Below are 13,250 nucleotides of genomic sequence, written 5' to 3' on the forward strand. Positions count from 1 at the left end.
CGAAGAGCCCTGACTGAGGGAGGGGCAGAGTTTTTCTTACCTCATTTGAAATCATGTCTTCCTTTGTCAACTGCGGCTGTCGCTTTTAGATCGTGAACGTAGTCGCATGCACACCATGAACGAGCCTGACACAGATGTTGCAGTTACGCTCTGGGCCAGAGGTGGCAGTCGCGAGTAAAAAAAAAAAAGTGAGAAACTCCACAAAGATCCTTTAAAATACAGTATTGGATGATGTGTGACTCTCTCAGCCACATTGAATCTGATGTGGGATATGACAAACAAGACTATTTTTGCATTCCTCCCGTATGTTTAATCAGAAAATGAAATTATGCTCATGGAAATATGCATTATATGATCATGTGAATAAAATACATACAGCTATATATCTACTTCAATCACATATTCTGACAGCAGCTGACTGGGAAACATTGTTTAACACATTACATTATAAAATCAATAACAGACCCATGCTCAGAGCAAGTCAAAAACACTGTAGAATCTAATGTGATTATACAATCTAATTACAATTTAGCACAGGGTAACGCGATTATGAATATGGAGGCCAAATGTGAAGTGGCTAAATGTTGCTTTTTTTATTATAAAACTGAGGATCATGGTTATTAAAATAATGCTTGTGGATTCCTGTTCTATTTAAAGTGGGAGGAAATCCGATTTACTGCTCTGTTTGACACATCAGAGCAGCTTTAATGTCCACCTTGAGGCATGGCAGACAGGAGCCAGATGCTCCCAGAGGTTAAGTCAAGATCAAGTCGAAACATGTGAAAATCAAATCTTATCAACCATGCAGAAATCATTCATAAATAAAGAAAAATAAAAAATAAACTGTTTCTATATTTGATGACATCCCTTTCAAGGTAACTAAAGAAAGTTATTCATTGATTCTAATTATTCTGTGGCTGGCAGACAAAGGCGCACCGAGCAGCGGAGGCTTTTGGTCGCTTCTTGAAAAACAAATCAAATGTTTGTTTAGTATTGCAGTAAAAAAGCAACAATGACAAACCAATACATGACACATAAGCACCAAGAGTCTTTACGTAATGTAAGCCTTGTAAAGTGTTCCATTAGTGCTGTAATACCAAGCAACCATTGACAGCTATGCAAATGATGCAGTCACCAATGACTAACCCTTCCAGTGGCCACAGCAGGCCATTTTACTCGAGAGTATAAATCATAAATCATACAGTTAGTAATGAACATCAAACAAGCTTAAGACATTTTAGAGATGCATTCATATATAAAATATCTGCATAATCTAACACAGATTAAAAAATGTTGCAGCATCAAAACCCTTCTTTACATTCAAAGAATAACACAGCTTGTTTCGAAAATAAAAACCCAGTTTCAGCCTCAGCTTTTTCACAAGATGTATCTTGATATGTGGTGAGTGAGTCATCAATTAAGACACTTAAGTATTTATAGAACAACCTCTATTTTATTGCTCTGGAGAGTAGACAATGTGGGAATCATCTGAAGCAACATGCTTCAATTGAGTAAGTTAACGAGTGCTGAGCTATAAAAAACTATCTGCGAGTATTTGATAGCCTGAAAAAGAGTTGGTCCATTGGGTTAGGGTAACAGTAAATGGTGTCGTCAGCATAGAAATGTAAATTTCCAGTGGACACTTTGTGACCTAAGTCGTTGATATGTAACTGACAAATAAGAAGGGGCCCAATATAGAACTCTGCGGCACACCATTAAGGAGCACATGACCATCATATATAATGCACTGGGTGGACCTATTGCTGAAGTAATTTGAAAACCAAGCAATGGTGTGCTCTGAAAATCCAGAGTGATGAAATTTAATTTTAAAATCATCATGGTCATATTTGACAGCTAAAATGTGCCAAAGCAGGAATGTACTGTATATGAGAGAGGAAAAAAAAAGAAGTTAAACGGGCAGGGGCTCAAGCCCCCTTTGATTATTGTTTGCGCATGTGCCTGATTGCAGACAATGCAAAAGAACATTTTTAACTCTGGAGAACCCACAGGGTCAAATTTGGCACCTATAAATTCTGCTACTCAAATAACAAAGACCTCTTTTTTTTTTCCCAGCAGTGATTTTGTCCCTGTGTTCTTGTTTCCATTGGCCAAAGTGTGTTTGTACATTCAAAATCCAGTTCTAAAATGCAACAAATAAAACAAAAAAATTATATTGTTCAATGTAGCTGTGTATTTGATTGATTATTTTCTTAAATTCTAAATAGTTTACTGACAGTTTTTGTTATTCAGATTTTTCGAAATGATACCCCAAAATCCCAAAAGGGTCAAATTTCGCCCTAATCCTAAATTAGGGAATAAAGGGTTAAAATTGAAAAAACATATATTTTGGTGTTCAGTGAATTTATAGCAGTCATTTAATTTATAATTCATAATTTTCCAAAGAAGAAAAGGGTTTTTGGGTTCTCCAGGGTTAATGACCATTCAAAACTCAACAACAAATTTACTAATTACTGACATTTCAAAAGGTTTCTTAAGAATCCATCCATTTTGTACAGCGCCTGCCTCATTAGGGTTGTGGGTGAGCTGGAGCCCGCAGGACAGACACAGGTTACAAACCAGACTAGCTATTTAATATTACATTTAATATCAACACACTTTCATTTCCTCTCTTTGCAAGCCTCCAGCTTAAAAGGTTTGCATATCGAGCGCCCTCACGTGCTGACCCACATGCATACATGAAGTGCACGCAAAGGTCAAACGATATACAGTTCAGCTGCAGTCTCACTACATCCTCTGGATACAACTGTCCAAAGCAAACAATACTAATGTCAACCCGGTGTTTTGGAACCTGAAGGCGCATGTTTAAAATAGAGGATGAATAATCCAACGATACAGTTTAAATGAAAATGAGGCATAGTTTCTAATTTTGCAGAATGAAAAGGCACTAAAAGTGGTTCAAGATCATGTTTAGGCATATAGAGTCTGATTGTGTTATAGTGACAGCTAGCTTCAATTGAAATGTAGAGACAAAAGGAAGGAGCGATCTTCTTTACAATCTTCTGACCTGCCAAATGTTATGTATTGTCCATATTTTGTTCTTGAAATGTCCAAACTCTACCGTGTTTGGTGTGCAGGAGGGTGGAGATGAAGATAGCGATCAATAACTTCTGGCGGGCTACTGTGTAACTAGCCAAAAAAGTGTTGAAGTAAATAAAAGTTTAATTAAATTATGGTAAATAAATATACAATTGAAAATGCACTGACTGTGCTCCGGTCGTAACCCTGGAGAACCCACGGGGTAAGTTTAACTTCAAAAGTCCAGAGTGCCATTTCTGACCCCTGCATGGGGCCATCTAGTGGATGAATGTTGCATTTACATGAGCCAGAGTGGTGGTGACAAGATGGCTGGCAACATGTTGCAGAATGCCTAGGAGTATGTTTTAAATATATATTTTAATAAATTAGCAACTATGAGCTAGTTCAAAAAGCAAAGGTTAAAATTGAAAAAACATATATTTTGGTGTTCAGTGAACTCATAGCAGTCATTTAATGTATAATTCAGAATTTTCCAAAGAAGAAAAGGGTTCTTGGGTTCTCCAGGGTTAAATGTATACACAATGTCCTATCTGAGATAATTGAATAGCTTTATGTGCGAGTCATAATAGGGAGTCCGTAAAGAACACAGTTGAAGGCTGATGGTGTCAGATCAGGTTTTTGCTGATTATCTTCTGAATCAGAGACTGAACTATGATCTGCAGATGAAAAAAAGAAAAAAAACAATTACTGGTAAGTGGGCTTTTGAGAAAGAGCTAGTTCTGTATCTAGTGCTGTTAGATTTGTCTACTGGATGCTTTTTTTCTTTCCAGAGAGATGAGAATTGTTGGCAATGTTTCTACAAGGTGATTTAAAAAAAAACACATTTGTACGGTTGTTTATGCAGAAAAACTAAATTGTTTGAAAAGTTAGGTAGAATGCAGAACGTACCCGTGGTATCATCATCTCGCCTGAGGAAATGGACAATTTGCCCGGAGGTCTGTCTGCCGCTCAGAAAACCTACAACAATGATTGTATACTCAATTCCCAAAGTCAAAAACAAAAATGTTAACAAAAAAACGAACAAATAATGCTTGAACGAATGGATATTTAGAACATACTATCCAAAAAGTTGGTCATGTATTCCGAGTTCTGCTGAAGGCTGCTATGCCACTGGTTCAGGACAATACAGTTGACACCATTCAGGCTCAATAGCAGAGCGACCTCCGAGGGCTTCTCAAGGGTGCGTTGTCCTGCCCTGGAGAAAAGATGATGTGATGCGTGAGTCCAATTTTACAACAAAAAGCGAAAAACAATGCCAATGGAGGCACATTGAAAGAGGAGACAGGGAGAGAAAATGTCAAAAATAAAGACATAATTGGAAACATTTGAATGAAGAAGCTAATTTTACCTTTTGTGCATGCGAAGGTTTGATGAGGACGCAACATTGGTGTTACTCTGGACCAGGTCAAAGAGAAGAGCCATGTGGCATTCTGAAAAGGACAGAAAACCATCAACACTGTCTGCTCTCGTATAATGTAACCTACTTTTTAAAAAGCCCATTCATTTTGGGTTTGTGTGAAAAACTGAGTGAAAAGGAGTGGAATTCAACCCAAATGGGAAGAGGAAGTAAATAATATGCCAGAGCCTAGACCGCATTAAGAGGATTAGGGTTGTCTATGAACTTTTCATCAATTCGGGAGACAATGTGAAGCAAGTTCCAATAGGATGGCCCAAGAAGTCTGTCCTTCCTTCCTTTCCTCAGTCCCTCCTATGGTCTCTTGAGGTCTCCCTGATTTGTTGGAATTTAGATGTCTCTGGGGTTGGTGAATCACTCTGGTTGGTGGCCTGGTGGGCGGTGTCTGGTCGGTGCTGGATTTCACTTTCCTTTCTTTGGTCCTTCCTCGGGTCTCCTGACGACCTCACGACTCTGGCTGGAAGTGTTCGGTTTAGGTGAACGGTATGGGATTTTTTAATAGGTTTTAGGTGAACTAATGAATACACACACACACTCGCACGCACGCGCGCGCACACACACGTACAAAAATAAATAAAAAATAAATAAATAAATAAATAAAAAAGAGAGAGCAATGATGATGACATGTCAAATCGGTAAAATTACCGAATGAACAATACTGAGCTCTCCAGGAAAAAAAAAAAAAAAGGATGGCCCAAGAAGCACAGGATGTTTTTTTGACCAAGCGATTCCTTCGAGAGGTTGATCGAGTACCAAGAGCGAACCAACCGCCTTCTCTCACACAGACAAAGAGTGTAGCTTCTACCTGGGACAAGTTTATCAAAGAAGGGGGACATGACTGCCAGAGATCTCCAAAGGGTTTGCAATGGTCTCCATGGGACAGAAACTCACTGAGGCGAAGGATTGAAATGTGAAAATGATGTAGTGATGCCAGTTTGTCCCAGTCCCACCAAGCATAAAAAAAAGTTTACTGAACAGATTTTGTAAATCGTATTAAATTCTTGAAAGCAAACGGAATTTATTATTATTATTTTTTATTTATTCTTACTGGGATTGTTACGACTATGACATTTCAAAACAGTAAAATCATTAAACAAAAAGATGGGGACGGGTTCCTTTTTTCATGGGGGCCCCAGGAAGTCTAGAAATGTCCCCAAGGGTTAATAGTGAAGCAGTGAAGAGCAGCACATTTGGTAACTTAAGTTGAAATGTATACAAAGTAGTGGTAGTAGAAATCTGTGACTTCTCCCAGTCTCCCAATGGAGCAAATTAAGGATAACAAAGCACAGGTAGGTCTAATAACTTTTATACTCTTTGGTAAAATCAAATTAAATGAAAGAACAATATACCGTATGGTTGTGATACATGGAATTATAATGATTACAAAAAAGGAAACATGCACCAAGAAAAACTGTAATACTTCATTCATTTTCCAAAGATACAATACAGACGCTCCCCTACTTACGAACATTCGAGTTACGAACAACGGTACATACGAACATGTCTGCGCGCATGCGCGCATGTCAAAAAATGTTCGGAAAGAGATGCTGTAAGTTAGATTTTTTATTGCGCACCTTTTTCCGAGTACTGTAGTGCTTCTTTCCGCCGCTAATACCGACGCTTGGCGCTGTGAGAGCTCACCCAGCATTGGAGGCTCAGCAACGTGTCGAGGAGGGGGAAGAAGAAGAAACGCCTGTCGCTCATAGATAAAGCCATCGCACTCTTCGAGCAGCAAGACCCAAATATTGAACGTTGCACAAAGGTTGCAAATCAATTGAATGATGCCATACAGTGCTACCGCATCATTTATGATGAAAAAAGAAGAAAACTGTGCAATCGTCGTTAGAACGCTTCTTTCGGCCAGTTTCTAGTAAATCCTCCAAGGAAGATACTCATCAACCCTCATCTTCTTCTCCGCGACCCTCAACTTCTTCCTACATTGAAGTTACGGAGGAGGAAGTAACTTTTGAAGCCCATTCCAGCGACGACGAAGAACCTCTCATGATATAAAATCCTCCTCTTCCTCCTCCATCAAATCCTTAAGCATCTAGTACATCTTCCAAAAGTAAGCTAAACTTCATTTTATTTATCTTATTACGTACATGTACATACTGTGTGTGTCTCTCGCGCTCTCTCTCTAACATACGTAGTACAGTACTGTACGTATTCTCTTTAAACATAAATTATAATACAAAATATAGCACTGAAGTAACTTACGAACAAATTCACCTTACGAACGATCGCTCGGAACGTAACTCGTTCGTAAGTTGGGGAGCGTCTGTAGTGTGTTTCAAAGTATTTTTAGCTAAAAATATTTAGTTTAGTTTAGTTTATTTGCGCATGATACATTCAAGATAAACATTTATATACAGTAGTTAGTACATTGTGTTGAAGTCCAAAAGGAGTAAGCTGAAGCAAGATCTTATAATCAGATGCCTACCCCCATTATAATGTCCATTGTTCCATCCGGAGAAAAACTGTTTCATTCAATCATGTATAATTTTTTAAAAGTGGTATATATTAGCAACACACTTAAGATCATTATCTAGACCAGTCCATAAATGAACCCCTCTTCGTGTGATACAATGGCTCTTCAGGGTCGTATGAACACACTGTACCTTAAAATTAAATGCTCCCCTTAGAGTGTCTCTGTAAGTAAACAACTGTTGTATTTTACTTGGAAGTTGATTGCTATTTGCTTTATATAATATTAATAGAGAGTTGAGTTTTACAAGATCGTCAAGCTTTAATAGTTTACAATCTAGGAACTGTGCGTTTGTATGGCCCCTGAATCCAACATAGTGCATAATCCTAACAGCTTTCTTCTGTAGTTTAAACAGCATTTTCAAGTTATTTTTTTATAGTTACAGAATTCAGAGCAATGTGTCAGTTGTGTAATAATTAGCAGCACTAATATCGGGCTTGTGGTTGGCACACATGTCTGTCCCGAGGCCAGGCTTATGGCCAGTCTGACACCTTGTCAATGGTATCATTTGACTAGCATAATTTTGCTCACTGAAGAAAAAGTCTGATCCATAGTAATAAGGAAACATAGGTAGGGTGTTTTATATGAAAATCATAGAGAAAAGTGAAGATCCTCTCAGCGTCGTCCCTGTAAACTAATGTTGACTAGCAATGAATGGAATGTGTTCAAATTGGTGCTTGGTACACAATTGACAAAAGACACACTGACTGTGATCTTATCTACTGTACGTTAAGCATCGTTAGTCAAGAGTTCCGGCAGAATCAATTATAGGGCTATTTTACATCTAGTACAGAGTGGGGTGATTCAATTCTGAAAGCCATGATATTCTCCCAGTAATTTTGTTATTGAGTCTGCCTGACAAGACCTCTTAACCTTTCTCCATAGGTAGCCCCCCACAAGTCAAATATATTAATAATGAATGACTTGTGGTACATACAGTGCGCAGTGCGTAGGAAAAAAAATATACCTGACAAATTGAGGGCTGCTAGTTTGCCAGGTGGGATCGGAGCCAAGAAGCGTTCTGTTCCCAGGTACATGAATCCATTGCATTTGCACAGCACATTCTCCAACTCACTCAAACTTTAAAAAAAAATAAAAAATACGGAGCATTACACTAGAACCCATATATCGCCCGCTCTGTCAGATCAGTACAAAGACATTGAAAGAAAATGAAAGAGTCAAACCTGGGAGTTTGTTTGATGCCCACAAAACCCGCCAACAAATGGCTAAAATGCTGACCGTAGGCACCCCAGTTCATCTTCATATTCTCAACTAGAGTGGTCCCTTCTGGAAAATATGTAAATACAACACAAATGTAAATACATTCTTTTTTTTTTTAATGTGTGTTTCAAAAAAAACAACAATAAAAAAACTTCACATTAACTTTTACTCACCAAAATTGTTAAAAGTGTTGACAATATCTTTGTCGTTAAAGATGCATTTGAAGTTCCGTGTGTCCACCGGGACGGTGTGTTCAGGCAGAATATGACTGGCAGGAATCTATGGACATTTGAAAATAATATTTATACTTCTGCAAATAGTCGCAAGGTGTGTTTATTTACTCAACTTATATGGGAGGGGGCCATTGTTTGTTCAGATACATATCGAATAATATTAAACAATAACAATATTAATATTAAATAATTTTAGACCACCACCCAACATAAGGTTGATGCCACATCTACAATATCCCAAATTAACTGATGTTCCCAATTTTCTGTTACAAAGTCAATATTTGAGGGAGGTGTGCATTTGTTGCTGTTGGTGACACACTATGAATGAATGAATATCGAACATTTGAAAAATCTGAGAAAAGCATCATTTGCATAACAATTTGGAACACATTGTATACATGTATTTATTTATTGTTCCCTTAAATAATATATTTATATTGTAACTCCTTTGTTCTTGTACTTGCTCTTGCCCCATATATATTTCTGTGCTGTAATTTAGGTAAGTTAAGACCAAGGAACAGTAAATCGTGCGGAGTCATTTGTTATCTAGAAAGTGTTTTGCTTTGGCTTGGTTTTGCTTCTAGAAATGGCGCATGTGTATTAGTTCAGTATATTTATATTATATATTATATTTATGCAATCGTGCCAAAACAACTCCCTCTATCTGCGCCAGTGAATACTATAACTTTTGTCTTGGTAAGATTTAACAACATTAATTTTTTTATTTTTATCAAATCAGTATTTGATTCTAAAAAATTCTGAGGTAATAGTAACTATAAATTTTTACCTGCACTGAATATGTTAGTGTCGCCAGTAAATAATATGATTTTCCGAATATCAAACGACCGGTGAGACACTAATTACTAGTGCCAACCGCAGGTACATAAAATATTGTCACTATCGAGCAGGCCCAAATCAATTTACTCACCGCTTTGATGACTTGGCTTTGATCGGCTTTCCCCTTCATGCCTTTACCCCCTTTGGGGTCCTTTTCCACTGTTACAAGCAGGAGGCAGAATGAACAAATACATGTGTTTGTCACCTCTGTTACACCATCTAAAGTTTCAGAATATCTGCAAAGTCATTGGCATTTCTTTCATTTCTTTCTAAGAGTTTGCTGGCAATGAAACTTTGTCAAACCCGAAACATCGACAAAACCTGGAATTGGTTGCAAAATTAATGGCTTAATTAATAGTGTGTGATTATTTAACTGTTAGTAAGTTATCGTAAAATTTGATTTTTTGTTGAGTTTCCATTACACCACAACTATTGCGATATATATATGCACACAAATATATATATATATATATATATATATATATATATATATATACACACATATATATATATACACTGTATAAAAAAAAAGCAGTAATATATCCAAAAATAATACTACAACAAATACTCTAAAACAACTCGAATGAATGAATTAAACTTAAATGAATAAAAAATTTTTTTTAAGTCAAACCAAAATCAAAGCTACTTACCAACCAAACCTTAATGGGGCATTCAAACCTGAGTTCCTGCAGTACATTAGATGATCTTAGTTTATTTTTACTTCCACTCTAAACAATTTCAAGATTTGTTTCATTTTGGTTGTGATGATTATAGCGCACATTAATGTTGCAATATTTTTGAATTATTTGATATTGATTTCCTTTTTATATCACAAAATACAGTTTTTTTGACCAAGAGTGTTTTTACTTTTTGTGCCCACTGTACAATTTAATGAGGTTTCATTGGTGTGAGCAATTATTTATATGCGAAAGAGAAGCACTCACTTAATCAAATCACGAAAGGTTTCCAGCAAAACACCACCCAAACCTTTCCTTGTCTCTGATTAAACAACTGATTTACTTGACTTTGAATAAGCCACACTGGCTTCTCTTTTACATCCCTTTCAGGTCCCTTGGCGGACTTATTTTGAACATGTTTAAATTAGCACACATTTGGGTCTTCAATACCTTTTACAGGCTCTTCTCTTGGCATACGACTGCAGAGAAGCTGAAGGGAGAAATCTCGAGATACGGAGTCGAGTAGGTCTCCCTCAAGGACGGACAACGCCTCCAATGGCAACTCCATCAACTTTGAATCTGCCAGCAACACCACAAACTCGCCTGGTGCATCTTCTGATGTTCACAGACACGCAGGCCCACAAATAATTACAAATCAATATACTTGGTTACAATCAGAAATCCGTAGCTTAAATAATTTGTTTAAAACCCTGGAGAACCCACGGGGTCAAATTTGGCCCCTATAAATTCTGCTACTCAAATAACAAAGACCTAATTTTTTTTTTCCCAGCAGTGATTTTGTCCGTGTTCTTGTTTCCATTGGCCAAAGTGTGTTTGTACATTCAAAATCCAGTTAAAACAAAAAATATATATTGTTCAATGTAGCTGTGTATTTGATTGATTATTTTCTTAAATTCTAAATAGTTTACTGACAGTTTTTGTTATTCAGATTTTTTGAAATGATACCCCTAAATCCCAAAAGGGTCAAATTTCGCCCTAATCCTAAATTAGGGAATAAAGGGTTAAAATTGAAAAAACATATATTTTGGTGTTCAATGAACTTATAGCAGTCATTTAATGTATAATTCATAATTTTCCAAAGAAGAAAAGGGTTCTTGGGTTCTCCAGGGTTAAGTGATCATTATTACAATAAGCTCTAAAGAATTCCAAACTGTATTAAGACAATCATGAAGATCCCTCAGGGTCATTGCTACTTTTTGACTATGCTTACAGTAGATGTGTGAATTAACAAGCATTATATTAAACCTTGATCACAAGAATAAGTGGCTCGAGGGGTATAAGCATGCAGAGGTCTGCCTAATTGCAATGGCTCAGGATGAAATACACACTGTACCGTCATCTGAAGGTGCTTTCTTATCTTCATTTTTGGTTTGGGCTTTTTCAGAAACTGGGACAGGTGACTCTTGGGAACTGTGAGAAAAGGACAAAATGAGGGGAGAGGCATGGTTTTTAGTGAGCCAGGCATCTTACTTCTGGTTTAGAAAAATAGCAATCAAAATACGTACTGTAACTCATATTTAATAAGAAATTACATCGGCATTGTGCCAAAGGTAATATGGAATCTTTACTGCATATGCCTATAGTTAACGGTGGAGAGGCTTAAAATAGCATGCTATGGAACTTTTAATACAAAGCCTATATATTGGATATGGTAATCTTTGTTCAAGCTTGAAGACTTCTTGTGTAAAACAAAAAACAGTGTGGACATTTTCATATTTCTACAGTTGCTGAATGTGAAAGTTGGTTGTGCATAACCGTTATTTTCCAACAAAAAATGCAAGTACAAAAAAAATGGGGTGGAGGAGGGAGGGGGGTTGTGCTGTTAGTAACTTTTGGGGGAACCCTTAGCCACAGTGGCTGGAGAAAAAGTTAATGTCAAGCCCTGGAACAATCACAAGATTGATCAAGTATCAGAACTGAATTGAGCGCGCTCAATAGTCGACTTATGGCTGTTGTGATGGTACGTGGTGCGATTTCTTCATTATTGTAATCCCTTCGTACTAAGTATGTACAATATGATTCACATTTATAACAAAACACAAGGTGTTCCACAGGGCCGCTGCTGTTTTCATTGTATCTGCTACCGCTGTATTTTATTTTAAGAAAACAGCGTTGGTTGTTGAGTGATGGGAGTCAGCGTCCTAAATGCCAAGTTGAACAATTGTAGTCTAGCAAAACTAGCCAACAAAAAGAACACGTCCTCAAGATGCATGGAAATGGGGAATACAAGAATACAACACTTTCTGAATTCAAGGTGAAGAGAGTGAAGAGGAATAAATTATTATGTCCTCTTTGCGTGTTCCAAAAATGAAGATAGACTTAATGTAAGAAAAATACACCTTTGCAAAAATGATTTAATAAAAAACAGAATCTCTGGACAAATAACTGCCTCTAATTCATCACTTAAACAGGTGGGATTCAGAGCGTCAAATGTAGTTCTTCCGCATGTACAATGGTTTCTTATAGTTAAAAAGACCTCCTCTCTTTCATTTGTAGACAAAACATACTCTCTGGTACTTTTCCGTGAGCGATGGCGAAAACAGAGTCAGGTGTGGGTGTTCAAAACAGATTCTGTTCTCAAGGACCAAATGTGTTTTCGCACAAAGCGCTGAGAAGGAACTTTTTTAGACTAAATAGTATGACCCAGTTTAAGGTCAGATTATACCGAAATCAACACCATCTGCTCTGCACAGGACACAAAACATTTCGACAAGGTTAATATAAAGAATTAAAATGTTAATAATGTGTAACAATGGTTAATAAAATAAAATGAAGTATTAAAAATGTTACAATATCTATCAAGAGCCAGATTCGATGAAAAGGCTACTTTCCCTGTTCATTTTGTTCACCAGTAAATCCTATAAATAAGTCTTAAAAAAAAAAATCACATTGTATTTTTCAATAAAGAAGGGTTATGTGAATACGAATAGGAAACTGGTGCGGTTTAGTACCTCCAACAAGGTTAAGAACCACTGTGTTAAAATAATACAAGCAATACAGAAACAAAATTGTATTCTCTGCAAAGGCAAAAAAAAAAAAAAAAAGATTCTCATGAGATTGTGAAAGTGTATTTTGTGGGCATCGAGTGTAGTACCTCAAGAAAGTGAAATCAAACTGAGAAATGAGCGGATTCAAGTACTCTTCCATTTGTCGAACAATTTCTCTGAAGTGAAGTGTTAAAGTATTTTCTTCATCAGCTCTCTGCTCAGAAAATAAACAGAACGAGTTAGGTGCTTTCACTACAACTGCAGATCATAAAGCATGTGTTAAAATATTATTGCCGTAAAACAGGAGAAAAGACATAC

The 13,250-nt window shown here is 36.9% G+C and overlaps 1 protein-coding gene across 2 annotated transcripts in view; it reads right to left on the reverse strand.

Annotated features, from left to right (window-relative positions):
* Nucleotides 1-3,162: 3,162 nt before the first annotated feature.
* The window catches only part of cfap46 (cilia and flagella associated protein 46), a 50,898-nt gene continuing 40,810 nt past the window's right edge, over nt 3,163-13,250 (reverse strand). For both annotated transcript variants that reach the window (XM_077582488.1, XM_077582487.1), the window contains 11 exons: nt 13,040-13,146; nt 11,279-11,355; nt 10,375-10,539; nt 9,339-9,406; nt 8,351-8,456; nt 8,141-8,243; nt 7,924-8,036; nt 4,406-4,487; nt 4,116-4,252; nt 3,946-4,014; nt 3,163-3,713 (listed from right to left, as the gene is read on the reverse strand). In XM_077582488.1, coding sequence (XP_077438614.1) covers nt 3,607-3,713; nt 3,946-4,014; nt 4,116-4,252; nt 4,406-4,487; nt 7,924-8,036; nt 8,141-8,243; nt 8,351-8,456; nt 9,339-9,406; nt 10,375-10,539; nt 11,279-11,355; nt 13,040-13,146 — 1,134 coding nt within the window. In that variant the 3' untranslated portion in view covers nt 3,163-3,606. The remainder of the gene's footprint in view (nt 3,714-3,945; nt 4,015-4,115; nt 4,253-4,405; nt 4,488-7,923; nt 8,037-8,140; nt 8,244-8,350; nt 8,457-9,338; nt 9,407-10,374; nt 10,540-11,278; nt 11,356-13,039; nt 13,147-13,250) is intronic.

Source organism: Vanacampus margaritifer, chromosome 12, assembly GCF_051991255.1.
Source record: "Vanacampus margaritifer isolate UIUO_Vmar chromosome 12, RoL_Vmar_1.0, whole genome shotgun sequence".
In the NCBI taxonomy this organism is placed as follows: Eukaryota; Metazoa; Chordata; class Actinopteri; order Syngnathiformes; family Syngnathidae; genus Vanacampus; species Vanacampus margaritifer.